The following is a 27,772-nucleotide window of genomic DNA, read 5'->3' on the forward strand; positions in this document are numbered from 1 at the left end:
TTTCTTAACCATATATTTCGGATCAATTTTGGAAGTTCTCTAATTTATCTCAACAAACTAATAACACTTAAAGTTCATTGTTTCCTGTAAGACCCCTAAATTCCACTTTTAATTTATATGAGTTTATGGAGTAAATTAAGTGTGGAAAGGATGTTGAGTTTGGAAATGAAAAAAACAAGGTTTTGGTTGTTTTGTTGAAGTCTGAACAAACTCGTACCTTTTTGACCCCTTTACGTTTTGATTTGGTTTTTATGGTCAACATGAAAGTTGTAGATCTCTTCGTTAGCTTTCCAACGAATATTGGTGCGTCTCAATTGGACAACCAGAACTCAAGTTATGATCGTTTCCGTAAGAGGCGGATTCGCAGAAATTTTCCCACACTTCCTAGCACTCGAGCCAGGCACAGCAGAGGCCCATTTTAGGCCAAAACCTGACCATGGGGGCTGAGCATAGGCGCATGGTACTGTTCACAGGTGGACTTTTGTGACTTTTAGTTGACTTTAGGGGTTTATGCACCCGGGACCTTTGTTGCTTAGTTTTTCGCGTAGATTTCGTTTCCGAGGTTTGTTGTTGGGCTAAGGAATGCTATTTGGATTTGTCTTATAGAAGACCATTAGTTATAGATAGGTTGATTAGAGTTCGAGAGTTATTAGTTCGAGTATCGTCATTATTACGATATATTTTGCTGAGATCGTGCCTGTTTTGTGTTCGAATGTCAGAATGACACGGGGTTTGTTTTCCTAGTCTTCTTATAGGAATGAGGATGATCCTGTGTCTTTAGAATTTCATTTTTCGCGTTATGCTAGTTTTTGAGAAAACGGGCAATAGTTTACCCGCTGTCGTAAAATTTTACGGTTTCGGAATTCAGTAAAATTTTAGATAGAAGATTTATATATCTGCGCGAGTTAGGATATGTCCTGAGAATAATTTTCGAGAGTGTGGAAGAAAATTACAGTCGCGGAAAAAGATTCGGCGATAAGTTTTGGAATTATTTTGAGACGGACTTCCGTTCCGTAAGTTTTCTGTTTTTACGAGTTTTGCTCGTCGCGGCGCGCGAGAGCTGTGGGGCGTGAGAGAAAATATCTAGATATTTGTTAAAGTAAAATGGATGGCTAGGATTTGATCTAGAGAAAGTGCTTTTGATCCAATGGCCAAGAGTTACCAAGACCATTTGTTAGTAAGGAGGTTTAGGCACTTTGGAGACTTAGAAAAATCAGATTTTTCATCCTTTCTCTTCCTCTCCAAACCGTGAAAGCCACTCCTCATTTCTATTCATCACAAAATTTTCATTTCATCATCAAATCCTTCCTTTTCAAGCTCTTTGGAACCTAGACTTGCTAAGGGAATCACTTCACTTAAGGTAACTAACCTCCTCCTTTCTTTTAGTTGGTTGAAACTCATAGATGTTAGGATTTGTTATGAATATGTTCTTGAGCAAATATTCTAGAAATTTAGTTTGGTTCCATGGGAGTGTTTATGGGTAGTAGACTAGCTTGTTTAAGCTTGGCATGTTGTGATTTCCATGGTGATTAAGATTTTCATAAAATCTTTTGTTAGGGTTTGAAAAACTTATTTGAAATGATCATAACTTTGAAAAATTGTTTTGTGCTTTTCTTTTTGGTGTTGTTTATGAGCTTAGTAGAGAAATGGATGTTAGATTATGGCTTTAATTTTGTGAAACAAGGAAAAATAATTTTGAGTGTGTTCTTGAGGATTTTATGAACATATTTTTAGAAACTTTTGTTTTGATGCTCAAAGTGGTTTGGTTGATCAATTCCATGGCCATGTGAACTAATAGATGCTAGCTAGGACTTTGCATTGGAAAATTTTGAGTGTGGTCCTTATTTTCAAAACTTTTGGTCATGAGAAATTTCGGAAAAGTGTGGGAGAGGTTTCAAAATTTGTCAGGGCTTTGAGGGAGGCACAATGGTGGCCTAGGGCGAATTACCATGCAAAAATTTTTGGGAAAAAAATGGTTTCAGTGTTGTATGTGTGTTAAAGAACCTAAAATTGAATTTTCGAAATTTGAGGCTTTGCCCGGAAAATTTTTGGGGCTTGGATTAGTAACTCGGGGGTATTATGGGATATTACCATGCCCTCGGAAGCGAAAAATTTTGAGCGGAAGGGCCACTTTGTTTTTCAAGGGCAGAACCTAGAGCTTGTGTGGGGGGGGAAAAATTGTGAAATTTTTCTAAGTCCACAATTTTGTGAAAAATGAGCATGCTTTGATGAAATGATCATAGGTGGGTCAAAGTTTGATTATAGGATTGTATTTGGAAAGAAAAACTTGAAACTTGCGACGCAAGAAAAACTCGATTATTTTGTCGAGATATTTTCGTAAAATTTTTAGGTTGTTTTCAAGTGTTTTGGTAGTGTATGAAAGTGTCCTTTGAAGTTTAAAACCATAGAGAGCAATGGTATGCTTTGAAAATGAAAATTTGTGGGAGAATGCCTTGATTTCTCAATTCTGGACGAACTGTGCAGGGGCATTTTCGTCCATTTAAAATTGTTTCAGTTCCCTCAAAACTTAACCATTTGATCCGTCTTTTCGAGACGAAGAGTTTGGCGTATGGTTCGTCTCGAGTGGACAAGAGTTGAATTAGTTATGGTCATTTTAGTTTGAAAACTATTTTGTCGAAAATGTGTTTGTTTTGTGAAAAATAGTGTATTTAACTTCGGGAATTTTTAATCACTATGGGGAGGACTCGAATATAATATCCGAGAGTGTTAGGAAGTGTCTTAGATGCCTCTAGACCTTTGTTGATAGGTTTAGTTTCATTATAATACTTTGGGCGTGACTTATGGATTGTACGCTCCACTATTTTAGGGCGCACGAATTGTTGCATAACTCGGAATCGTTTGTAATTGGAAGTTTCGCCGAGGTAAGGGCACCTTTTTATTTCCGTCAATAGCATTAGGGTATGCTTGTGGTTATGCTTGTTGTGGTTCCATGCTTGTGTGCTTGGTTGTTTTCGATGTTATTTGTCTTACGTATATGTGGGAAATATATGTGTTGACATGTGGTTATGAATATGTGTATGTTTGTTGCATTAGTATATGTAGGGACGTATGCTCATGCAAACATTGTCGGTATTTGATCTGGGTGATTGTACCGGGTGATACTTCCGCCTTTAACGGAGACGGTATTTGATCTGGGTGATTGTACCGCCGTTAATGGAGCCGGTATTTGATCTGGGTGATTGTACTCCGGAGTATCCACCAATTGAGTTGGCATTTGATCTGGGTGATTGTGCCGGGTGTAATCCACCTTTTTCCGGAATTCATGCATGTGGCATTCGATCTGGGTGATTGTGCCACAACCATTCATTAGAGGTCTTGCATTAGGGTATGTGTGCACTTTATTTATTCTTCTTGGTGTGAGGATGTGATAAGTGTTTACCGCTTTCTATTCTGGTATGTGTATTCGGTATTTTATTACTTGTTTCCAGTTGGTGACCCTTATTTTGCATGCCATATCGCGGGCTCCTCCCACCCCCAGACGATGGAGCGCCATCTGAGACCGTAGGCCGTGTGGACGGCGAGGACTTCGTGGACTATCCCGGAGTGTAGGGAGTAGCGCTTGTTAGGCTACATTTTGGTAGGCTTAGGGCCTAGTTTGTATTTTGGATGACTGTATGTTTTATACATTATACTCAGACATGCTTAGTGCCTTTTGGCCTTGTGATATATTCGGTTCATAACTCGTGTCTTTTGGTTGATGAACTTAATGTATCCGCCGTATGTAAATTATTCAGGTACACACTTTGCTTCGAGGAAGCCCTGTAATATAATGTGTTGATGTTATATTTATTTTTCTATTGAATGACGAATTGCCGAGATAGCTGCGGGCGTTCACGCGCGCCATTTTATTTAAGCGTGTTGTTTTAAAAAAAAAAAAATAATACCCCTTTTTATGCTTTGAAAAACGGGGTGTTACATTTTGGTATCAGAGCTCGGCAGTAGATCTTCAAAGGGAAAATGTGTACATGAGTTAACAGTCTGAGGTCACTTAGTTTAGAGTTGGATTCGCGTCGGGTTAGCGAATCATTTGTGGGTAGCAGTGTGTCTTGTTTGCTAGTATTGGCGCATTAACTCGTTTCGTTAATGTGTGTCTTCAACCAATCCGTGATTCAACTACGTTTGGCGCTTATCAAGTCGGATGTGGAATTGGAAAAAGATTTATTAGGCCAAGTGTGTCTCCGTGGGGAGCATCAGTCCTATGGGTGAAAAGGAAAGATGGACTTGGAGCGAATCAAAACTACAAGGGATTCTTGGAAGTGGCATTGGACGTGGCCACTCGACAATGTTGAGTGTGGACGAGTGGACGTCGTTCTTGTAAAGGATTGCAAGTACGGAATTATTTAGGGGAACCTCTTAAGAAAAATATTGGATGTCTTCTACGATGAGTTCGGGACGAGACTCGATGAAGCCGTTTAGTTGTCAAGAAGGTGCGACCGTTGTGGAATGGTGGAGCAGACGACGAGGTCAATTGGTATTAATTACGACGATTGGAAAATCATCGAGGCAAGTCGCACTAGAATTGAAGGACGTTGCGTGTCAAGAGTGAGTGAACCTAGCGTGGCTAGACGACGGTTATACCGACGATGGGTACCTTAAGGGTTTAAGTTGAGTGTTTAAGACATATGGGATTATGAAATGTGAGTATTAAGGTAAATCACGTGATGATTTAAGGTAGGAGAACAAATATCACGTTGATAAGTGATGAACTATGTGTAGTTCAGGGGATAGTAAGTATAGGTGTCGATGTGAGACAAGAATATAGTTGGTTAATTTTTGGATCATGGGTGAATTTGGAGGGATGTTTAGGTAAAGAACGAGTAGTTCAACCTTGGAAAATGAGTTGTGTGTCGATGTTAAGCGATGCTAGAGGTATATAGTGTGGAAATACCTAGAGAGTTGTAGCCGTGTAAGCTAGAATTGTTAGTTTTGGCGGGTAAAACCTAAGAGAAATTAAATTTCTCAAGTAGTTTGACGGGATTAGACCATGAGTGAGTAGAGGCTCGGTATGAATGGGCATTTAAGTTAACGATTTCGATCGACCGAGAGGGACGAATGATCAAGTAGCACCTTGAGTTTATGATATCATAGGAGTTGAAGTGGAAAATTTTTGAGTAAAACAAGTTATGGACGGAAATTTTTAGAAAATTTTCTAGAAATGTCGTAGATGAATAAAAAAGGGGTTCGTTAGTAAGAGTACTAAGACAATGAGAGTGATAGTTGGAAGGACATTTTGTTGAATGTTAAGATGTAATGGGAAATTTGGATGATATGGCTAGTATTTTAAGTTCTTGAGGATTAGATTCAAGGAGTTGATTTATGTATCGGACCTATTACGGAAGTTATGGTAGCGTATGATTTATTCTTGGTGGGTAGTCTCAAGAAGACGAGCATTAAGATTTGAAATAAGTGTCGGACACTAGATGGATGAGCAAGATGAGTCAATTTGGAAGTTAATCATAATGACGTTCTAAGGATAAGGTTAGAGATAGTTATGCATAAAGGGCTAATAACTAGGAACATGGATGGTTAATTATTTAGAGTGTTCGATTACGAGGAATGTGTTGGTTGCATCTTAGAGAAGGCTAGAAGTGAGTAAGAACTTTTTGAGTAAGTAGATGCGTCGAGATGAGCGGCAAGAACTTGTGCGCGAACTGGGTAATTAGTATTAGAAAATACTATAACTTTAGATAGTTACGACGATTAGGGATTGGTCGAACGGAGAAGCACATGGCAACGGGGCCTGTGAGAACTAAGGAATTCGCGAAAAGGATTACCTCACACATAATTTGGAAAATTATGATTGTGCGTGTATGTTAAGGATTCGAAATCACCACATGAATGGATGTCATGGCAGTGAGGTTGTTGTATGTGAATATGAAAAGGAGGTTAGTAATTGTTCTAATGAAGATGGGCGTAGCATAGTGGAAAGTGCGCGTTGAGAAAATAAAGGACATCGGATGTTAACAATAAAGAGGAGAGGTTGGAACAATTAAGGAGGTCGATGGTGACGAACTCTTTTGAGGAAAAGAGAATTTATTGGTAAGAGGAAGGAAACTCGACGAAGTTTTAAAATGGTTTGGGAATTTAACAAAAGATTTTATAAGTTGACAACCGCCAAGACAACTTGGGGAGTTGTAATCACCAACCGGATGTTGGGATGGTATTATTAAAAATGAGATTGGAATGAGATTAGTGTATGAACGAACGGTGCGGCGAAGTTACGAGATCAAAAAAAAAATATATTTTTTTTTAAGGATTTACGGACATTGGTGAAGTTGTAAGGTTCTACGAAGATGACAACTTCTTTCGGAGTATTTATGTTGTGGGCGGTTGCGACTCGTAGACAAGATCGAGGTAGTAAGAATTGAGGAGACATGTAGAAAACCTCGAAGAAGACGTTGGACCTTTGTGATTCAGATGAATTGAGTACAAGTGGCTGAGAGTGCTATTGTAGTTTGGTAAAGATGGTCTATGTCACCATCATGGTTGTCGACTATCTAGTGACAAATTGAGGAACTGATCGTCCTTAATCTCTTGTTATTAGTAGGCGGAATCGTGTTGACTGGAATGGACTAGTTTGGCCAGCTTTGGTAGTGCGTAAAGTTTTTGAAAATTCTTTTTGGAAGGTAGCCGTCACTGTTTCGTGTAAACTTAATGAAATGGACTATGATGCGGAGGCAGAAGAATGTGATGTTGGAAACGTCATGTGATAACTTAGGTTGCGGACTTTCGTGAAGTTAATCTAAGTTATTACTCTCACTTTAGTTTCGAGGACGAAACATCTTTTTGGTGGGTAGTAATGTAAGACCCCTAAATTCCACTTTTAATTTATATGAGTTTATGGAGTAAATTAAGTGTGGAAAGGATGTTGAGTTTGGAAATGAAAAAAACAAGGTTTTGGTTGTTTTGTTGAAGTCTGAACAAACTCGTACCTTTTTGACCCCTTTACGTTTTGATTTGGTTTTTATGGTCAACATGAAAGTTGTAGATCTCTTCGTTAGCTTTCCAACGAATATTGGTGCGTCTCAATTGGACAACCAGAACTCAAGTTATGATCGTTTCCGTAAGAGGCGGATTCGCAGAAATTTTCCCACACTTCCTAGCACTCGAGCCAGGCACAGCAGAGGCCCATTTTAGGCCAAAACCTGACCATGGGGGCTGAGCATAGGCGCATGGTACTGTTCACAGGTGGACTTTTGTGACTTTTAGTTGACTTTAGGGGTTTATGCACCCGGGACCTTTGTTGCTTAGTTTTTCGCGTAGATTTCGTTTCCGAGGTTTGTTGTTGGGCTAAGGAATGCTATTTGGATTTGTCTTATGGAAGACCATTAGTTATAGATAGGTTGATTAGAGTTCGAGAGTTATTAGTTCGAGTATCGTCATTATTACGATATATTTTGCTGAGATCGTGCCTGTTTTGTGTTCGAATGTCAGAATGACACGGGGTTTGTTTTCCTAGTCTTCTTATAGGAATGAGGATGATCCTGTGTCTTTAGAATTTCATTTTTCGCGTTATGCTAGTTTTTGAGAAAACGGGCAATAGTTTACCCGCTGTCGTAAAATTTTACGGTTTCGGAATTCAGTAAAATTTTAGATAGAAGATTTATATATCTGCGCGAGTTAGGATATGTCCTGAGAATAATTTTCGAGAGTGTGGAAGAAAATTACAGTCGCGGAAAAAGATTCGGCGATAAGTTTTGGAATTATTTTGAGACGGACTTCCGTTCCGTAAGTTTTCTGTTTTTACGAGTTTTGCTCGTCGCGGCGCGCGAGAGCTGTGGGGCGTGAGAGAAAATATCTAGATATTTGTTAAAGTAAAATGGATGGCTAGGATTTGATCTAGAGAAAGTGCTTTTGATCCAATGGCCAAGAGTTACCAAGACCATTTGTTAGTAAGGAGGTTTAGGCACTTTGGAGACTTAGAAAAATCAGATTTTTCATCCTTTCTCTTCCTCTCCAAACCGTGAAAGCCACTCCTCATTTCTATTCATCACAAAATTTTCATTTCATCATCAAATCCTTCCTTTTCAAGCTCTTTGGAACCTAGACTTGCTAAGGGAATCACTTCACTTAAGGTAACTAACCTCCTCCTTTCTTTTAGTTGGTTGAAACTCATAGATGTTAGGATTTGTTATGAATATGTTCTTGAGCAAATATTCTAGAAATTTAGTTTGGTTCCATGGGAGTGTTTATGGGTAGTAGACTAGCTTGTTTAAGCTTGGCATGTTGTGATTTCCATGGTGATTAAGATTTTCATAAAATCTTTTGTTAGGGTTTGAAAAACTTATTTGAAATGATCATAACTTTGAAAAATTGTTTTGTGCTTTTCTTTTTGGTGTTGTTTATGAGCTTAGTAGAGAAATGGATGTTAGATTATGGCTTTAATTTTGTGAAACAAGGAAAAATAATTTTGAGTGTGTTCTTGAGGATTTTATGAACATATTTTTAGAAACTTTTGTTTTGATGCTCAAAGTGGTTTGGTTGATCAATTCCATGGCCATGTGAACTAATAGATGCTAGCTAGGACTTTGCATTGGAAAATTTTGAGTGTGGTCCTTATTTTCAAAACTTTTGGTCATGAGAAATTTCGGAAAAGTGTGGGAGAGGTTTCAAAATTTGTCAGGGCTTTGAGGGAGGCACAATGGTGGCCTAGGGCGAATTACCATGCAAAAATTTTTGGGAAAAAAATGGTTTCAGTGTTGTATGTGTGTTAAAGAACCTAAAATTGAATTTTCGAAATTTGAGGCTTTGCCCGGAAAATTTTTGGGGCTTGGATTAGTAACTCGGGGGTATTATGGGATATTACCATGCCCTCGGAAGCGAAAAATTTTGAGCGGAAGGGCCACTTTGTTTTTCAAGGGCAGAACCTAGAGCTTGTGTGGGGGGGGAAAAATTGTGAAATTTTTCTAAGTCCACAATTTTGTGAAAAATGAGCATGCTTTGATGAAATGATCATAGGTGGGTCAAAGTTTGATTATAGGATTGTATTTGGAAAGAAAAACTTGAAACTTGCGACGCAAGAAAAACTCGATTATTTTGTCGAGATATTTTCGTAAAATTTTTAGGTTGTTTTCAAGTGTTTTGGTAGTGTATGAAAGTGTCCTTTGAAGTTTAAAACCATAGAGAGCAATGGTATGCTTTGAAAATGAAAATTTGTGGGAGAATGCCTTGATTTCTCAATTCTGGACGAACTGTGCAGGGGCATTTTCGTCCATTTAAAATTGTTTCAGTTCCCTCAAAACTTAACCATTTGATCCGTCTTTTCGAGACGAAGAGTTTGGCGTATGGTTCGTCTCGAGTGGACAAGAGTTGAATTAGTTATGGTCATTTTAGTTTGAAAACTATTTTGTCGAAAATGTGTTTGTTTTGTGAAAAATAGTGTATTTAACTTCGGGAATTTTTAATCACTATGGGGAGGACTCGAATATAATATCCGAGAGTGTTAGGAAGTGCCTTAGATGCCTCTAGACCTTTGTTGATAGGTTTAGTTTCATTATAATACTTTGGGCGTGACTTATGGATTGTACGCTCCACTATTTTAGGGCGCACGAATTGTTGCATAACTCGGAATCGTTTGTAATTGGAAGTTTCGCCGAGGTAAGGGCACCTTTTTATTTCCGTCAATAGCATTAGGGTATGCTTGTGGTTATGCTTGTTGTGGTTCCATGCTTGTGTGCTTGGTTGTTTTCGATGTTATTTGTCTTACGTATATGTGGGAAATATATGTGTTGACATGTGGTTATGAATATGTGTATGTTTGTTGCATTAGTATATGTAGGGACGTATGCTCATGCAAACATTGTCGGTATTTGATCTGGGTGATTGTACCGGGTGATACTTCCGCCTTTAACGGAGACGGTATTTGATCTGGGTGATTGTACCGCCGTTAATGGAGCCGGTATTTGATCTGGGTGATTGTACTCCGGAGTATCCACCAATTGAGTTGGCATTTGATCTGGGTGATTGTGCCGGGTGTAATCCACCTTTTTCCGGAATTCATGCATGTGGCATTCGATCTGGGTGATTGTGCCACAACCATTCATTAGAGGTCTTGCATTAGGGTATGTGTGCACTTTATTTATTCTTCTTGGTGTGAGGATGTGATAAGTGTTTACCGCTTTCTATTCTGGTATGTGTATTCGGTATTTTATTACTTGTTTCCAGTTGGTGACCCTTATTTTGCATGCCATATCGCGGGCTCCTCCCACCCCCAGACGATGGAGCGCCATCTGAGACCGTAGGCCGTGTGGACGGCGAGGACTTCGTGGACTATCCCGGAGTGTAGGGAGTAGCGCTTGTTAGGCTACATTTTGGTAGGCTTAGGGCCTAGTTTGTATTTTGGATGACTGTATGTTTTATACATTATACTCAGACATGCTTAGTGCCTTTTGGCCTTGTGATATATTCGGTTCATAACTCGTGTCTTTTGGTTGATGAACTTAATGTATCCGCCGTATGTAAATTATTCAGGTACACACTTTGCTTCGAGGAAGCCCTGTAATATAATGTGTTGATGTTATATTTATTTTTCTATTGAATGACGAATTGCCGAGATAGCTGCGGGCGTTCACGCGCGCCATTTTATTTAAGCGTGTTGTTTTAAAAAAAAAAAAATAATACCCCTTTTTATGCTTTGAAAAACGGGGTGTTACATTTCCAAAGACAATTGAAAATATATCATGAGTATTTTAATCTGACTTTTGAAATACAGATCGAAAGCATCTCAAACTTAAACATATACACAAAAATTGCTTACTGTTATATCAAATATATATATATATATATATATATATATATATATATATATATATATATATATATATAACTGATTGCTCCTTTTTTTTTTTTTTTCTCACTAAAATCAAAACTCATACGATTTTGAAAGAACGAATCTCTTGAAAAACAAACTTTCAGAATTATTATAATTCAAACGATGATATACATAATTAATTACGAATCATATTCGAGTCATCATGTTATCAAAATAAAGCTTAATCATACGGATGCATATAAACATGAGTATATCATCATATAATCATCATTAAACATTAAAACGATTTGAACGTAATGATTTAATCGAAACCGATGCTCTGATACCACTGTTGGGATTTAAGAGGAGTTTTTCAAAAATTTAATCCTCTTAGCGGAACAATCCCGATGAACGGATCTTGATTAAATCATTAATCACAAATCAAAGAACACAAAACCACAAGTTTATGTGTTTACCTCTTGAAGTGCAGAACCTTTGAAGTAGAAACTGTTTCTGATCACGAGCAAAGCAAAGTAGCGATGCATCTACTCAGTCCACACGAACAGAACTTCTCCGATGACCGATGCTAGCCAATTCCACCAGAGATTCAGAGAGAATAGGGTTTAGAGAGTGGCGGCTAGGTTTCTAAATTTTAGGACTAACTCTTAGGTTAAAAATTCAGCACATAAGTGTATTCTTTTTATAGACTTATTTGAGTATCCACCGTACCTTACGGTGTGCTGTATTTTACTTAAGTGCACCATACTTTACGGTGTGCCGCGCTTCTCTAATTAAATAATAAGTCATACTTAATTATTTAATTACTAATAAGTCCTACTTATTATTTTATAAATAAGTCTTACTTATTTATTTCTCTCATCTATCTGTCCTTTGTGTGTGACCCTATAGGTTCTCGTAACGTTGGCAATAATATTAAATCACATATTTAATATTATAAACAGTGAGTGGTATCTAGCAACACATCACTGCTACCCAAGTGACGAGAATGTCATGTGATCTGACGAAACCTTTCCATGATAACGATCGTGTGTATAATTACCCCTTTGCCCTTATATCTATATTGAACACAAGGCATAGATCGTGTCATCCTTGTATGGTTCAATATCTTATTTCTTGATCCCAGAATATATTGAGTAATGAATAAGCTCAATATCTCATATTGACTTAGTTCGGCGTGGCCACGCATTTTATCAGTCATATTCCATCAAGAGGCCTACAGATATTGCTCCTGTTATGTGGGAGGGGCAAATTCCATCTAGGTCACTCATGTCCCTCAGCATGATTTGTGGAGTACCCATCAACCGACTTTATAGTCATCTTGTTACGGACAATGTTTGAACGGCAACTAAGTACTCTACTCCACATCTAGGGTCCATAGTGGTTTCAGGTCGAAGGGTGGTATACACCATTATCACTATGAGAATAACTTATGACATTTTTCATAACACACTATGTAGTATTCTCATGGTGGGTCAATCCAATATAAATATTACTCCTAATATTTATATCTATGTGAAGACTTGATATCTCATATCCATGACACGTGAGATGAGGTCATCAGTCTACTCACATAATAGTCTCTATGTTTTACTGTTATCCCACATCACAGTAAAACTTGACTACGGATACTTTAAGAATAGTGTCCTTATGTTTAATGGAGTCTCACTATTAAGTCACACTTAATGTTCCATTAATTAGACTAGCTATTCTAGGGACTTTATTAGTTTGAAACAAACATAATAAAGAAATGCCTTATTATATATATTAAATATATAAATCAAAGTCATGATACAAAAGAATATTCTATCAAAACAGATTGGCTTTTAGGGCTTACTCCAACAAATATCCCTATTTGTCAATTTTTTTAATAATTATTTTACTTTAAAATATTGTAATTTTAGTAAAATTTTGAAATTTTAGAATATCTAAATTACAAAATTACCCCTATTATTTTATTATTTATATTTTATTTTATGTATTTTAAAATATATTTTATAAAAAAAATCAGTAATTTTTTTTCTTCTTATCCTATCCTGCTCAGGATAAGAATTATAACTAGAGAAACAGGATAGGATAAGCTTCAGGTCTCTTATCCTGTGCACCAAACGGGCCCTTAAAAAATTAATATATCACCAAGACCCAAGCCCGGCCCGATCCGAGCCGGCCGGTCGGCGGCGCGCGCGTGTGTGATATTCGACATAGTGTGCGGTCTCCCTTTCTTACAAAAGTGGGTACCCCAAGGGCACACCCTTGGTTGCCACTTTGTGGTATATAAACACTACCAAATAGTGTGATCTTTCCAATGTGGGACTCAAAGAGTCTTTTTTTTTTTAATTCACACTCTACATGGTTCTAACACTTGTGTTTATTTCAATACCAAGTTCCCTCCAAATTCTCATCATGTTCCAACAATTTTATTTATGAAAATGTTTTTTGATCGCGCTTGGGCAAAAAGTTTGCTTTATTAAAGAGACGGACTCGCACTTGGGCGATGATATCCGTTTTGAGAAAAAGTAATTGAACATGCACGAGCGTGAAAATAAAGTTTGTCGATTGAGATTGATTTTATTATTTTTAGGAGAATGACGATTATCTGAACTGCAAGCCAAACGGCAGAAATCCAAATAATCAGAAAATGGGAAAGCCAAACGGCAGTCCACTCCTTTTTCAAGTGCTTATACTCTTGTTTAGCATATCATGACTACATTATAATAATTATTATGATGATGTAGATATATTCAAGTTTCTACAGACACATGTATTTGATAGTAAAATAATAATAATAATAATCAACACAACATGCATAACAAGACAAGTACTAGCAGGATTGAAAAATAAAAATGGTGCGATTAATACAGCAGGGGGTATTGTACAGCGTACCTTGCTTTTTCGCTTTTTGGTTCTCAGCCCTCACTATTTCTGATTTTCGGCTCTGTTTCAAACCTCACTATTTTTCTGATTTTTTTCGGTTCTCCTCTCTTTTTTGCGTGTAATCCCCCTCATTTATATAGCATCAGGATTGAGTTTAGAAATCTGATTGTTTTTAATTCTGGAATGAAATTGTGACTTGAATGTGATTCATGAAGGAATCAAAATTTTCCTTTTTGGTTTGATTTGTTCTCATCTACAACTAATGTGTGATTCAATGTTGTTTATGAGTGGAATTTGAATTTTCCTTTCCTAATGGATTAATACGCGTACTTAGCTGTTGTCACCCTTATCTTTTGATTTTTTTTTTGTGTTTTTTTTTTTTAACTAATAAAAAAAAATGAAATAAAATAAAATAATGGGATTCGAACTCATGATCTTACACTGACAACTCCTCAAACTCTCTTCTCACTACCAAATTGGCTAATTCACATATTCGAGAGAAAATGCGACAAAAATCCATATAATAGTAAAAGACAGGCAAAATTTAGGGTATGACATGGAGGTCTTGAGTTTCTTCATCAAAAGTGGATTCATCCAAATTTCCTACAACGTCACTAGCTGAACGGATTTTACAGTGTCAGAAGCAATTCGCTATTGTTTCTCTTCGAACATCTATCGTCCAAGCTGGGATTGCCAAATTGATAGCATCAAGGACATTTATCTTCCTTGGATCAGATTGTCCGACCTCATAACCTTCCAATATTTTGCGGTATAACCTTCTACGGTAATGCATCTTGAAAGCTATTATTATCCCAGCATCGCAAGGTTGAATCTTTGAATACTTTTAACACATTCATGCAGGGACGGATCTAGAAATCAATCACACGGGGGGTCGAATTTTTTTTTTTAACAATAAATAATAGAGCTAAATATATTTTTTATCCTTATAAAATAATGAGTTTTTATGTTTAGTCATATTAAATTTTAACTTAAAATATCCTTTAAAATATTGCAGTTTGTTAAAAATAGTCTCCATTTTAAAATATTCTTACAAATAATTGATACTTTTAGTCCTCAAAATAGTCCTATAAAATACAAATATGGATTAAAAGTAAATTTTTTGAAGGACAAAACTTAAAAACTCATAATTTTATAAAGACTAAAAATATATTTAACTCAAAATTATTAAATAAAATCACAATAATTTATTTAAGAGGTATCATTAGCAACTATATGTATGTGGGAGGGGGGGTTGAAGCCCCTGCTTGCCCCCCCTTGGGTCCGTCCCTGCATTCATGTAATTTATATATGTCATACTTGCTTAAGAATACATTGAACATTCCACTTGTTTACATTTACTATACACTTCAAAAGTCAAAAGTCATATTTCCAATGGATATGAATACAATATTTATTAATTTACATTGAGTCCCAGGATTTACTGCAACATAATTCTAAGAGACATAGACTAATTTGCCTTTCTGTTTGGTTTGTACAGTATAATTACTTAAGTTTTTTTTTTTAGTAATAGATTTTATTATAGTGAAAATTGATTTTAATAGTTGAAAAGGTGTAGATTGCGAAAACCCAAGCCTCCATATTTTGTTGGGCATGCATTCTAATAAGTTTTATTCCCCCAAATATTTTTCGTTATGATTTTTAGTACCACTTTTAAATCAACTCATAATACTCTCCACATTTAGAATAAAGGTCTTCATAGTTCATGTCACATCTTTATACATTTTTTGACGTATCCTACTAAGAACAAGGTCTTCATATTCCATTTCACACTAATAAACTAATGTTAAATGTATTTGGTATACATTTAAACTACTTAAAATTAATGTACTCCTGTCAAAAAAAAAATTAAAATTAATGTACTGAAAATTAAAATATTTAATTTTTCAAATAAATAATTTTTTAAAATGGAATTCTTTCCTCAAAAACACTCCTCAGAAACATCCCTTTTCTCAAGCGCCGGAAAAAGGGGTGTTACATCTCCCTATCAGAGTCGGCCCTGCCACCAAATCACACGAAGGAAACCAACTAGTTTTGGTTAAGTTTTCTCCAGAGCGTTTTTAATCATTGTGGCTTGCAGCAACTGGTCAGTTACTTCTATGATTGGTGAACAAATCAAAATCAAATGATCGAGAAATTAAATTGTCTTATACCAAAAAAAAAAAAAGAAATTAAATTGTCATGTAGTTATACCAAAAATAAAAAAAAATCTTTTCTTTATCTCAACTGTCTCAAGTGCACCTAGTTAGCAAGATCATTAAGTTAAATAATAAATTTTTGTTAAACAAAGTTAATTGTTAAATGAGCTTTTGATCATATAAATAGTTTAAATTTTATTTTTGGTTCTTGTAAAATTTCAAAAAAAAAAAAATATTTTGTCGGTCAGATAGCCTAGTGGTTAGAAAATCCACCTTAAAGGTGAATAAGTGGAGTGTCCCGGGTTCAACCCGAGCTCCTGAGTGCGATGTTCCTACCAACTTAGCTAAGTTAACGGGGACAATTTCTAACAAGTTTCCGTTATAACTTTTATTACCGCTTTTAAATGATCAACTCATAATCCTCTTCGCATTTAGAATAAAGGTCTTCATAGTTCATACTCCCTCCGTCCCAAATCTTTAGTCTTTTTATTTTTTAGTTTTGTCACAAAACTTTAGTCATTTTAAGAAATCAATGCACATTTAGTCATATTTTATCATTTATACCATTACAAAAATTAAAACATTAATTAAATATATTTTCTCTTTCATAATAAAGTAATGATAAAAATGACTTTACTTATCATTTTTTATCATTTTATAATCTCCGTGCAAAACTCCAAAAAAGACTAAAGTTTTGGGACGGAGGAAGTATACCCTTTTTATACTAAAAAATATCAATCTTACATTATTTTTTTTTTAACCCCTCATGTCACATCTTTATACAATTTTTGCCATAATCTATTAAGAACAAGGTCTTCATATTCCCTTACACTAATAAAATAATGTTAAATGTATTTGGTATACATTTAACCTACTTAATGTACTGAAAATTAAAATATTTAATTTTTTAGATAAATAATTTTTTAAAATGGAATTCTTTCCTCAAAAACACTCCTCAGAAACACAAATTTAGGGGTGTATTGAATTGAGATTTCAAAGGATTTTAAAAGATTTTTTCTAATAAAAAAATCAGGTGGTATTCAATCAAGACTTTTATAAAATCTAAATAAATCTAGTGGTATTCAATCAAGACAATCATGATTTTTTTTTCCAGGGTAATGAAATATGCTGTTATTCGATCGAGATCTGTCAAGACTTATAAAATGTCTCTTGGTATTCAAAAATTCATAGATTTTAGTGGATTTTTGTATGTAATGGATTTTGTGAGACATTTTAGTTAAAAATACACTTGATAGACTTTTCCAACGATCTCACCAATAGCCTTGAGACTTTTTTGAACTCTTCACAACTTTTTACTTTCATCAGCATTGTATCAGGTTTCTTCTTCTTCTTCTTCTTCTTCTTCTTCTTCTTCTTCTTTTCTTTGTTCACTTATTCAACAAACTGACCAACATTTGAACTCTCCAAGATTTTTTTACTTTCATCATCACTGTACTAGTCCTTCTTCTTCTTCTTCTTCTTCTTCTTCTTCTTCTTCTTCTTCTTCTTCTTCTATCAAACATGTTTTTTATTTGCAATTTTAACAAATTCTACATCTTTTTTACAAACTTTTGATTTATTACAACTTTTGTACTCCCTAGTCCCAATTTGATTGACACATTTGACTGTTTCACGCATGCCGATGCATAACTTTGACGATTAATATTTTTAATTGTATAATAGTAAAAACTATAAAAATTTGATATTTTGACAATACTCATCGAGACGAATCAAACAACATATTATATGCTAATATTTATTTTTTTTATTAGTAGAAAAATAAGGTCAAAGCAATATGTGTGAAAAGTGCACAACAATCAACCATGTCAATCAAATTGGGACGGAGGGAGTACCTTTTTTTTTTTTTTTAACAAAGTAAATTTTGTTTCTTCAATTGTTTTTTTTACGGCAAACAGTTTTTTTTCTTCACATTCATCTGCTTTTGTTTCCCTTCAATGGTGGTGGTGATAACTTTTCCATTTTATTGGTGATTAGGAACATATACCTTAAAAAAAAGGGACATAGAGTTTTTCTATCGTAGGGTTTTTTTAAAAAATATTTGGATTCCCAAAAAAATATAATTTCTTTTATTAAAATTTATTGAGTTTTTTAAAATTTTCATAATATACAAAAGTTTCCTAATATATAAAGTATTATGAAATCTTGATTGTAAAAAGTCGTTCAAAAAAATCTCAAAATTCATTCAAATCATGTGATAAAAACTTTGATTGGAAAAAGTCTTTTGAAAAAAATTTCTTAAAATCAATATAATCTCACAAATTCATTTAAAATTTTCAAGATTTGTTTTATCAAAATAATCCATTGAAATCTTAGTCAATACTCCCCGTAAATTTAGTGGATTTGACTCTCTTTTTTTGGAGGGATCGGTAAGAGTCACTATGTTTTAATTTATGTGAATTTAACTCGATTGATAAAAATATTATATTTTATATATAAATATATAAAAGTCGGAATTTAAACTATAAATTTACATTCTATTTATTTACTTAAAATAAAATTATTTAACCACTAATTTACCCAAAAAAAAAAGTAGTCAGTACGTTATACATTTGACTCATGCTCTGGTCATCTTTCAAAAATAAATTGTCAACAATTCAATTCAAACATTGGGAATACTTGGAATGGAATATATAAAGAATAACACCAATGGAATAAAGACTACTAGTACTGTAAGAATTATCCCATTAATTACCGGTACATTGCATACTACCAAAATAAAAAGTGAAAATCCCACCACATTGAATGAATTTAAACTATAGAAAATTTTACACATTGTTTTCATCACAAATTTTTAAATTCACATGCAACCTCCCAATACATCACGTGGTCCAACTTTGTTGTCTAGAGACACTTCACAACGCGTAACAAAGAATTTAACGAACATCATCACTGCTATCGTCACCGTACACGTGTTACTCAAGTTTATCCAATTTTATGATCACACGTCTTAGAATTTACAAGTGTTGACTCAAATTTCTTTCACTCGTTTTTTCACACACACACTCTCACTAATATATATTCTCTTCTCACTCTCAAACGCAGCCAAAAAATAAACGACATAGATTCCTCTTAAAAAAAAAAACTTTGGTCTTTCGATTCTAACAACAAACGACACAACAATAAAAAAGAAACATCATCGTATTAAAAATATTTTAGTACATTACATTTTGGAGATTTTAAGAATGGTGAAAACAAATTCGGAGAAACCTACGGCGGAACGAAGTGATGCTTCATTATTCCGAGGAGTGAGGAAGAGAAAATGGGGAAAATATGTATCGGAAATTCGGCTGCCAAACAGCCGCCAAAGAATTTGGTTAGGTTCTTATGATTCCGCCGAGAAGGCGGCGCGTGCTTTCGACGCGGCGACGTATTGCTTACGTGGCAGTGGTGCTAAGTTTAATTTCCCCGGTGATCCGCCGAGTATTGCCGGAGGAAGGTCAATGACACCTTCTCAGATTCAAGAAGCTGCAGCCCGTTTTGCTAATTCGGATATCCATAATGAGAAATCGGGTCGACCCGATAATGTGAAAGTGGAATCTGAGTCGTCGGAGGAGGGGACTTTAATGTTGCCTATGGAATCACCGTCTCCGGCACTGTCAGATGCGACGGTTCAGACTGATTTTGACTCTAAGCAAAATGGGTTGTTTTCAGATTTGGTTGGTGTAAATGGGTCGGGTTATAGTGGACCCGATTACAATGTTTTTCCGGGTTTTGATGATTTTGGTGGAGATTTCTATGTGCCACCAAGTTATGATTATGGAGAAGAGAACATGGATGGGTTGATAATTCATGATTCCTTTTTGTGGAATTTCTAAGGGTTGATTAATGGGTTTAGAAGTGGCTCGGGTTGTGGATGATTTTATTATATCCAAAAGCTAATTCCGGATCAAGAAATTCGGGTTTGGGTTGGTCAATTTTTTTATAGGACCATGCCTTTTGCTAATTTAGTGGCCAAAGTAAAAAAAAAAATTACCGAGTGACTGACAAGGTTTAATTTAGTGGATATGATTTATGATTATATTAGGACCAAATTATATGAATCACTTGTAACTAAAAAACTTATGTAATTGTTTTGCCTTTCATTGAATCATAATCATTTTTCTTATTTTGTTTGGTAACTAGTTTTTAACCCGTGCTGTCGCACGGCCCACTGGATTTTTTTTTAACAATGGTCCATATAAATTTAAAAAATAGTTAATAATTTTTATTTTCTAGCCCAAAAGCACAACAAACCACCACTAATATATGTGTTTAACAAATACACTTAAGAGAATGGTTATAAATTTCATAGATAGGACATGTAACCGATATCTCATAAACACCATAGTGTTAAAAAAACAGCTATTATTATCCTTTTCATCAACTTAATTTTCAACAATGTCATCCTCTTCAAACAACTTTAATAACATGACTCATTAACATTTTCAACCGAGCCAAACCCAAAAATACCAATCAAAAGCTATAGCCACACAATCAAAACAGAAATAGTTTTAAAACATAGATGATGATTTTTATTTTTTGTTCCGCTAAGATTTTTTTTCTGCACACATTAGAAAATGAACCAAACAATGCCATGTAGATTTCCATAAGAGTCATTCTGGACTAAATGGGTGAAGAAATAAAAGGGTAAAAGACCAAATAAATTTAGTTATAATTTATAAAGACTAAAATAATTAAAACCCAATCAGAAACTAAAACGAATAAGATAGACTTAAGTTTAAGATTTAAAAACCGATTCAAGATTCACGATAACAATTAATCAATTCGTTTTTTTAGTGTCTTTTTAAAATAGTAATACCAATTTAATAAAGTGTATTTTTGCACCTTATCTTCCTATTATACCCTTATCTTAATTTTCCTATTTTTCTGCACACACTTTTTCTTTCCAATAAATTTAATATATTATGTATAAAAAAACAAAAATTTAATATGTTATTTACAAAAAAATACAACTTTAATTTTTCAAATATATAGCAATAATTAGTTTTATTGAAAAAAATATGAGTAATTGACAATGGATATAATTGACAAATAATACCCTTATAATATCAAAAAGGCAATTAAATAGGAACCCCGACGTTAAAAGACCATTAAAAAAACGAAGGAGTAATATTTAAATAACTTTTTTATTTTTAATAAATTTGGAGAAATATTTTTGCCGGAGGCATTTTGAAAATTAAGTGACATTAACTATAGGTTTAAATTTGTTTTTTTTTTTTTTACAAAAAATGGGGAAAAAATTGTATGGTTAAATTTAACAAAAATGCAATGTTAGACTTAATACTATTCACACCAGTGTTTTAGGAATACACCACTATATACAAAAGAATTGGCTCAAGCCCAATATTATTACTCACTTCAGTAACCCACAACATTCTCCTCCTATTTTATTTTCTTCATCATTCGGTAATGTGACGCTCTCCAATCTCTCCCTCTCCCTTCGTCGCCGCCGCCAGATTTCGTCTTACAACCACCGCAAGCCAATCCTCCTTTGACCAATTTTTTTTCGTTTTTTTCATCTTCTCAACTGTCTATCTATCTATCGGAACAAAATCACCAAATGAATATTCTTCTTTCTCACCTAACCATCACTGTCAAAAGCTCCATTTTTTAACATATTGGAGCTATTCCGCAGAGTTAATTATCGGATCTGTAATCCTCCTCATAAGTACTCTCTGTTGGACTGCATTATTTCACGATGTAGACACCGTTGTCGATGACCACCGTGTCGGAAGTCATCATCGCCGCCGCGAGGGTTATTTTTTACCTCATTTTTTCATATAAGATCGATGCATCATGAATCTTCCGAGGGTAAGTGTTACACCTTCATTTATATCATGCATCATGGATATCTTGTGATTCCAACAATTTTTCTTGTTAATTTTTCTACTTACCAAATTATCTTTTGATGAAACTTTTTAAATAAATCAAAGGATTTTTATTTTTATTTTTTTTGAAAAATTGCATAAAATCTTTTTTACTTCTAAATTAGTATTTAATGTTGTATATGTTGCACTATAAAACATGAAAATAATTCTGATTTTTCTTCTCTATTATTGTTTTGTTGCGCGATTCACTTAAGACGCGAAGCAAAGAATGAGTTAAAACAGTTGTAAAGCGGAGGCAGTTCAAGATTTTCTCCTCAAAGGTACTGCAAATTTAGATTCAAATCATACAATATTTTAAAAGAAAATTTTCAATATAAAAGACATAAATTTCAAAGAGAAAAGTTATCTTTTAATTTTTTCAGTTAGTTAACATTATCAAATGATTCGATATATGTCTACAATAGTTCTTTCTGAACATCTTTACATTATATGCATATGATATTATTAATTTTTATGCTGTGGTATACATTTTGGTATGTATGTGATCACAACTTTAGTGTGGAATTCCAAGGTTTATAGGTTTATGTCTTTTGAGTTAAGGGGAATGGAAGTCCATAGTTAGAAACCCTTTTTCTGATATTAATGCAAACACCAAAAGAATTTGATAACATAACTTCAACAGACCTTGGAGGTTACCTTGATTCCTTATTTTAAAATTATTTGTTTTCAAAACATAGAAGAGTTTCAAGTGTATTTATATTGGCATTTAGTGTTTATAACATATGGACTTTATATGACTTTGTAAATATATCACCAATCAAAGAATGGGGAATTTTAGAAGTATGAGAATGTCAAATGAGTGAGTAGTAAGGAGTTCAAGGATATTCGAATAAATAGTGTGCATATCTTTCTGCTCAAGTTTAAATAATTAAGGATGTTCCCAATAATTAAGGATATTCCAATAGCCTTTGAACTTTGTTCTCTTTTACAACACTTCTTCTTTTTGTGGGTTTTAACTTCCTCTGGTCCAATACCTTATGGATTTACATCTTTCTATAGAGTAGGACAACCTTTGAAGAAGGGCTTCTTATTTTTATCTTCAAATGTACCTGCAAAATCAATTCTATAGCATGAATTATAATTTTTGAAATCAAAAATCTCCATAGAAAAGGATATTTTGTTTAAAAAAATTCTGTTTTTTTGGACAGATTATATAAAAAATCTTATTTACTTCCAAATTAGGGAGGAAGTGATAACATACTTCAAGTAGTCTCATGAGAATTGCAACTGATCATGAAATGTCTATGTTAGGCCTTAGTTTTTGTCTTTCTTTTGTATTTTATAAATTGAACTTAATAGAAACTATATGTAATTAAGGGTAAATTCAATGAACTTTCTGACATTACTTAAAGTTTAGAACTAACAAAATACCATACCTGGATAAACCCTATCCTGGATACATGCAAAATGTGGGTGTAAAGTAGTAACATCAAACTTGCAAATTGACCAGATACAATGCATAATCTGATCCCTAACCTTAGCTGAGAAGAGTCTACTAACTTATAGCCCCACATATACAACCAGGGTGTAAAGTAGTATATAAGACAAAAAAAATTCTTCAAAATTGACAACTTTAAAATAAATAAGTAATTAAATAAAACGATATTCTGTTTATAAAAAGTTGTTATCCATGTGCAATATTTCTTCTCTGTGACCCTAATATTTGCAGATGTATATGGTTAGTTCTCTATGAATTCTAATCTCATTTATGTCACTTTTTAAATGGTTTACACATGTTATTGTTGTTTCAATGTATAGAATCTGGAGATTTGGTTCTAATTAATCAAAGTTCTAAACAATAAAAAAGAGTATAAATTTGTTCATTGTATGCAATTTGTTGGAATTAGAAAGGCACAAAGTGTGTAGTTTTAAAGTAAAACTGTTTAGGATAATGACCCAAATTTACATCTCCAAAATTTGGTTTTGCTTTTCTAGTTTGAATACCAATATTCTCTCATTATCGAATTCAAAAATGCCATTTTTTGTGATATTGATTGGATTGTTGTTTTGTTTCAAAGATTGGATTCGGTTTAAGTCTCAATATCAAAAGCTATAATTTTTATTTGATGTTCAAACACCTTTTTATTGTATAAATATAAAACTAACCACCTTGAACTCTTGAAGCATATATTGAAGCTTATAGTATTGGTTAAACTAATTTTATATTTTTTATTTCGAACAATGCAGACCCAACTTTCAAGATCAGTATTTGATGTTGATAATAGCCCGAAATCTTTGCTGCTTTTAAGTGGAATAACAATGTGCCTGGTTTATATGAATTAAAGGTAATTTAAGCTTCCTATCCAATTTTAATATTTCATTGAGCAAATGTAGTTTTAGATTTTATACCTGTGATGAGTTTTGAAGTAATATTCTTTTACTCTTAACTCATGATTTAAACAAAAAGATAATAATCAAATATTACGACTTTATTATTAACAATGGAAGAAAACATTATGAATTGAAGTAGTTACCTTTCTTTGGGTAGTAGTGAGCCTTATTTAGAAGAGAGTTAGATTGATTGTACCACAATTTTTATGTAACTGCAATTTCATTCATTAATGACATATTCATGTAATTATGCTTTTATAGAAAAACAACAATCCAAAATAAATACCAAACTTGAATTGATAGAAAAATATTGTTTTACCTTTGTGAATCACAAGCAAGATCCTTGAAAGAAGTATTACCTATAATAAAACACAGATCAAAATTAATCACAAAACTTAAGTCTCAAACAAAGTACCATAATAAATTGCACAAAGAAATAGTCCATGGCTTCATGCATGACTAAAATATTGATTGTGGATGAGATCTAATCATTTGAATTTATCATTTTCAGGCTCTAGAAATCATTGCAAAGATGTAACAAAAAAAAATCAATGCAAAGGAAGAGAATGGCAAGAGGAAATGAAGATTGGTCATTGAGTTCTCTGCCTAATGGTGAAGGAAAGAGGGCAAGAGAATTGAGTGAAATTGAAAGGAATGAAGGGCAATTTATATTGTTTAGATTTTGTACAAATAAGACCAAATTGTCCTTCTACTTGCTCTCCAAGTTTTGTATTAACATAATTTATTTATTAATTTTAAGTAATACATTGAATCTGGACAATATATGAGACTGCAAATTCAAAATTCAAAAACCATGTCCCTTTGATTGGGAGGGAAAAAATTAAACATTAGTTAAATCCTACCCAAGATAAAAGGAAAAAATAAACACCAGTTAAACCTGCACCAGTTGGGATTCAATGCATAAAGGACACAAAAAAAAAAGGCCAAGATACAATATTTGGGCCCCACACTTGATGCTGACGTGGCATGGCTGAATGAAATCTACAGTGCCCAAAAACCGTATTCTTTGTGTCAAGTATATGGATATATCATATTTTATTTTTTAGACAAATTACGTTTTTAGTTTTTTAACTTAATTTCAGCAGTTGGTTCAAAAAAAAAAAAAAACTTAATTTCAGTTAATATTTTAGTTCTTTATTTTTTTATATAATATTTTAGTCTTTTATCATGTTTAGATATCAATTTTAAGTTTCAAATTTATAGTTTTCTTTCTTTGCTCGCTTTTAATTATAAATATATTTTATTTTATAAAAGAAAATCATAAATTTAAAACCTGAAAAATCATACAAAAACATGATGAAATATCTAAAAGGGGAAAAAATGACATAAATAGTAATAAATTTTCATCTGAAATTAAGTTAAAGAGTAAAAAAATTTTGATAAGCAATTAAAGATTAAATATGTAATCTTGCATAGAGTTGTTAAAATGGGCCAGTCTACCGGGGCGGTCAATTAGCTCTGTATTTTAAAGAGCGTGCGGCCTCAAAAAGCGCCCAAAAAATGACAATGTCTTTTTGGACCGGCCCACCGGGCCTACATTTTTCATGGGTCCGTCTGAAGTGACCCACAGGCTTTTGCGCCAGCCCATTAAAAAACTAGTAATAAAATAGATGTTTTTGTAAGATAATTTTTTTTAAAATTAATTTTATTTTGGCCGAACAATTTTATAAAAGAAAGCCCAAGTCAACCAACCTAAACTTAAGCGACTCTCTCAAATTTCACAAAATTCGAAAAACAAAGAGGTCTCACTATTTTGTGGTTGATATCAGCGGGACATCAAATCCTTCTGTTTTATTTGCAATTTGCATTTGTTTTTCGGTTGTTGACTTATCAAGTTATCGTATATTATGAATTGCAGATATACCAGAAATAGAAAAGATATAATTGTATGCAAAATCAAGTGTTCAAGAGACTTAGGCCGATAAGTTACCTATAATTTATATTTTACTTTGTTATGTATTTTGAATTGTTAGGTTGAAAATTTAGTTTGTGATGTAAGTTTGAAATTTATTATCTTCGAGAGTGCACTTTGTGATTCATCATCCACGAATATATTCTTCTTTTGTATGTATGTTTTATAATATTTATTATCTCTCATCAAATCAAGACACCGACGTTTTTGAAGGATACTAATTTGTGTGATATGTACGTAGTTTTATTATTCATTAAAAAATTGTGAAAATTAGTCGGACTGGCATGTAACACCCAAACCCATTAATTAAATATTTCTACCTTTAGTAAAATCTTTTTCAAAATACGCAACGGAAAATTGCAATTTAAGTTATAGAATATTAGTTCTAGGTATTACACTCCTCTTTACAAAATAATACTAACATGATTATTTAATAAAAACTCGTTTTATACAATATAAATTCCCTTATAAAAGATACATTTTTCCAATCTAAATACATGAGTCATGAATAACTCTATATACTATATACAACCCTTTTTCCCATGTCACAATCAGAGCGGAGCTTCACCGACGACTCGACATCGAATACCACAAAATCCTGTAAAATCTGGACCCCCAACGGTCCAGCACATAACACATAAAAGAGAGTTAGACAACATACTCAAAATATAAGTGTAAGAAAAGGGTACTTAAACACTTCTCAATATTCATGCATATATCATACATCTACACATATTCACCAACATCTATCATTCCATTATAATCTACCAGACAAATTATAATTCAAACATCACTTATACGTCAACAATTATCACATAATCAATCATCCACAAAATACACCAAACATATAGTTTCACGTCGTCTCGGACAATACCAAAACATCAACAAATATCACATAACTCAATTACAAATAGGATCCTAATGTAATCTAACACCACAAATACATTGTTCAGATTATGGTCATGACGGACCCTGCGTTGTTCATTTTACAGTCATGACGGACTCAGCTCCTCACATACGGATTAACAATCAACATTTACCAAGTACGTGTCAAACATCATTTATCGTAAAATGCACACATAATTCCTAATGCAATCTAATGCTTCACATTCATGCTATGTCCTCTAGACACCTCTAATGCATGTGGTACCATCTTCTTTATTAGAGTATCTCACCTCTAATATCCTTCTTTATCGGATAAATATAATCCGATATCCTTCTTTATTGGAATATCCAATATCACATATATTCATGAATGCATGTATATGTTTTTCATGAATTCACTCACAATCATTTTAATTAGCATTAAGCTCTTCCTTTACTAATGTGGAACACTATCCAACATTACTACTTTATTAAGATAACACTATACCTTAATATACGTCTTTATTAGAATAATATAATTCTAATATCCTTCTTTATTAAGTTGATTAACACCTTAATATACTTCATTTATACTTCATACATGATTAACAATCAATTAACGATTAGCAATGAACATTATAAGCATCAACATGCATCAACAATCATGTAAGAATAAGACACTGATTTGAAACTACATGCAAAGGAAGATAGCAGATGAAAATTGTGAAATCTGCAGTATTTTCGCCTGGGGAGGAAATATTTACGCCTGGGGCGGAATATTTCGCCGGAGGCGGAAATATTTATGCCTGGGGCGGAAAAACTGCTGAAAGACTAGTTACTCTCTAATGGGCTTCATATAGCGCCCCCCTCTCCTTGTGCCAAGGCCCATTGGGCCTCAAGCCCACTAACTTGTCCC

At 33.7% G+C, this 27,772-nt stretch overlaps 1 protein-coding gene and 2 long non-coding RNA genes across 3 annotated transcripts; 2 read left to right on the forward strand and 1 right to left on the reverse strand.

Annotated features, from left to right (window-relative positions):
- The first annotated feature begins 18,886 nt into the window (after window positions 1-18,886).
- Window positions 18,887-19,958, forward strand: LOC123921877 (ethylene-responsive transcription factor ERF017-like). The gene has a single exon (XM_045974581.1). It carries the CDS (start codon window positions 19,023-19,025, stop codon window positions 19,653-19,655), a length of 633 nt encoding a protein of 210 aa, XP_045830537.1. The 5' UTR covers window positions 18,887-19,022; the 3' UTR covers window positions 19,656-19,958.
- Window positions 19,959-21,491: 1,533 nt separating this feature from the next.
- LOC123919649 lies at window positions 21,492-24,840 on the forward strand. The gene is made up of 4 exons (XR_006813288.1): window positions 21,492-21,651; window positions 21,923-21,988; window positions 23,916-24,013; window positions 24,571-24,840. It is a non-coding gene; the product is annotated as an uncharacterized LOC123919649 (long non-coding RNA).
- LOC123919650 lies at window positions 22,551-23,240 on the reverse strand. The gene is made up of 2 exons (XR_006813289.1): window positions 23,105-23,240; window positions 22,551-22,777 (listed from the first exon to the last, which is right to left on the reverse strand). It is a non-coding gene; the product is annotated as an uncharacterized LOC123919650 (long non-coding RNA).
- Window positions 24,841-27,772: the final 2,932 nt, after the last annotated feature.

This window comes from Trifolium pratense, linkage group LG4 (assembly GCF_020283565.1).
Source record: "Trifolium pratense cultivar HEN17-A07 linkage group LG4, ARS_RC_1.1, whole genome shotgun sequence".
NCBI classification, from domain to species: Eukaryota; Viridiplantae; Streptophyta; class Magnoliopsida; order Fabales; family Fabaceae; genus Trifolium; species Trifolium pratense.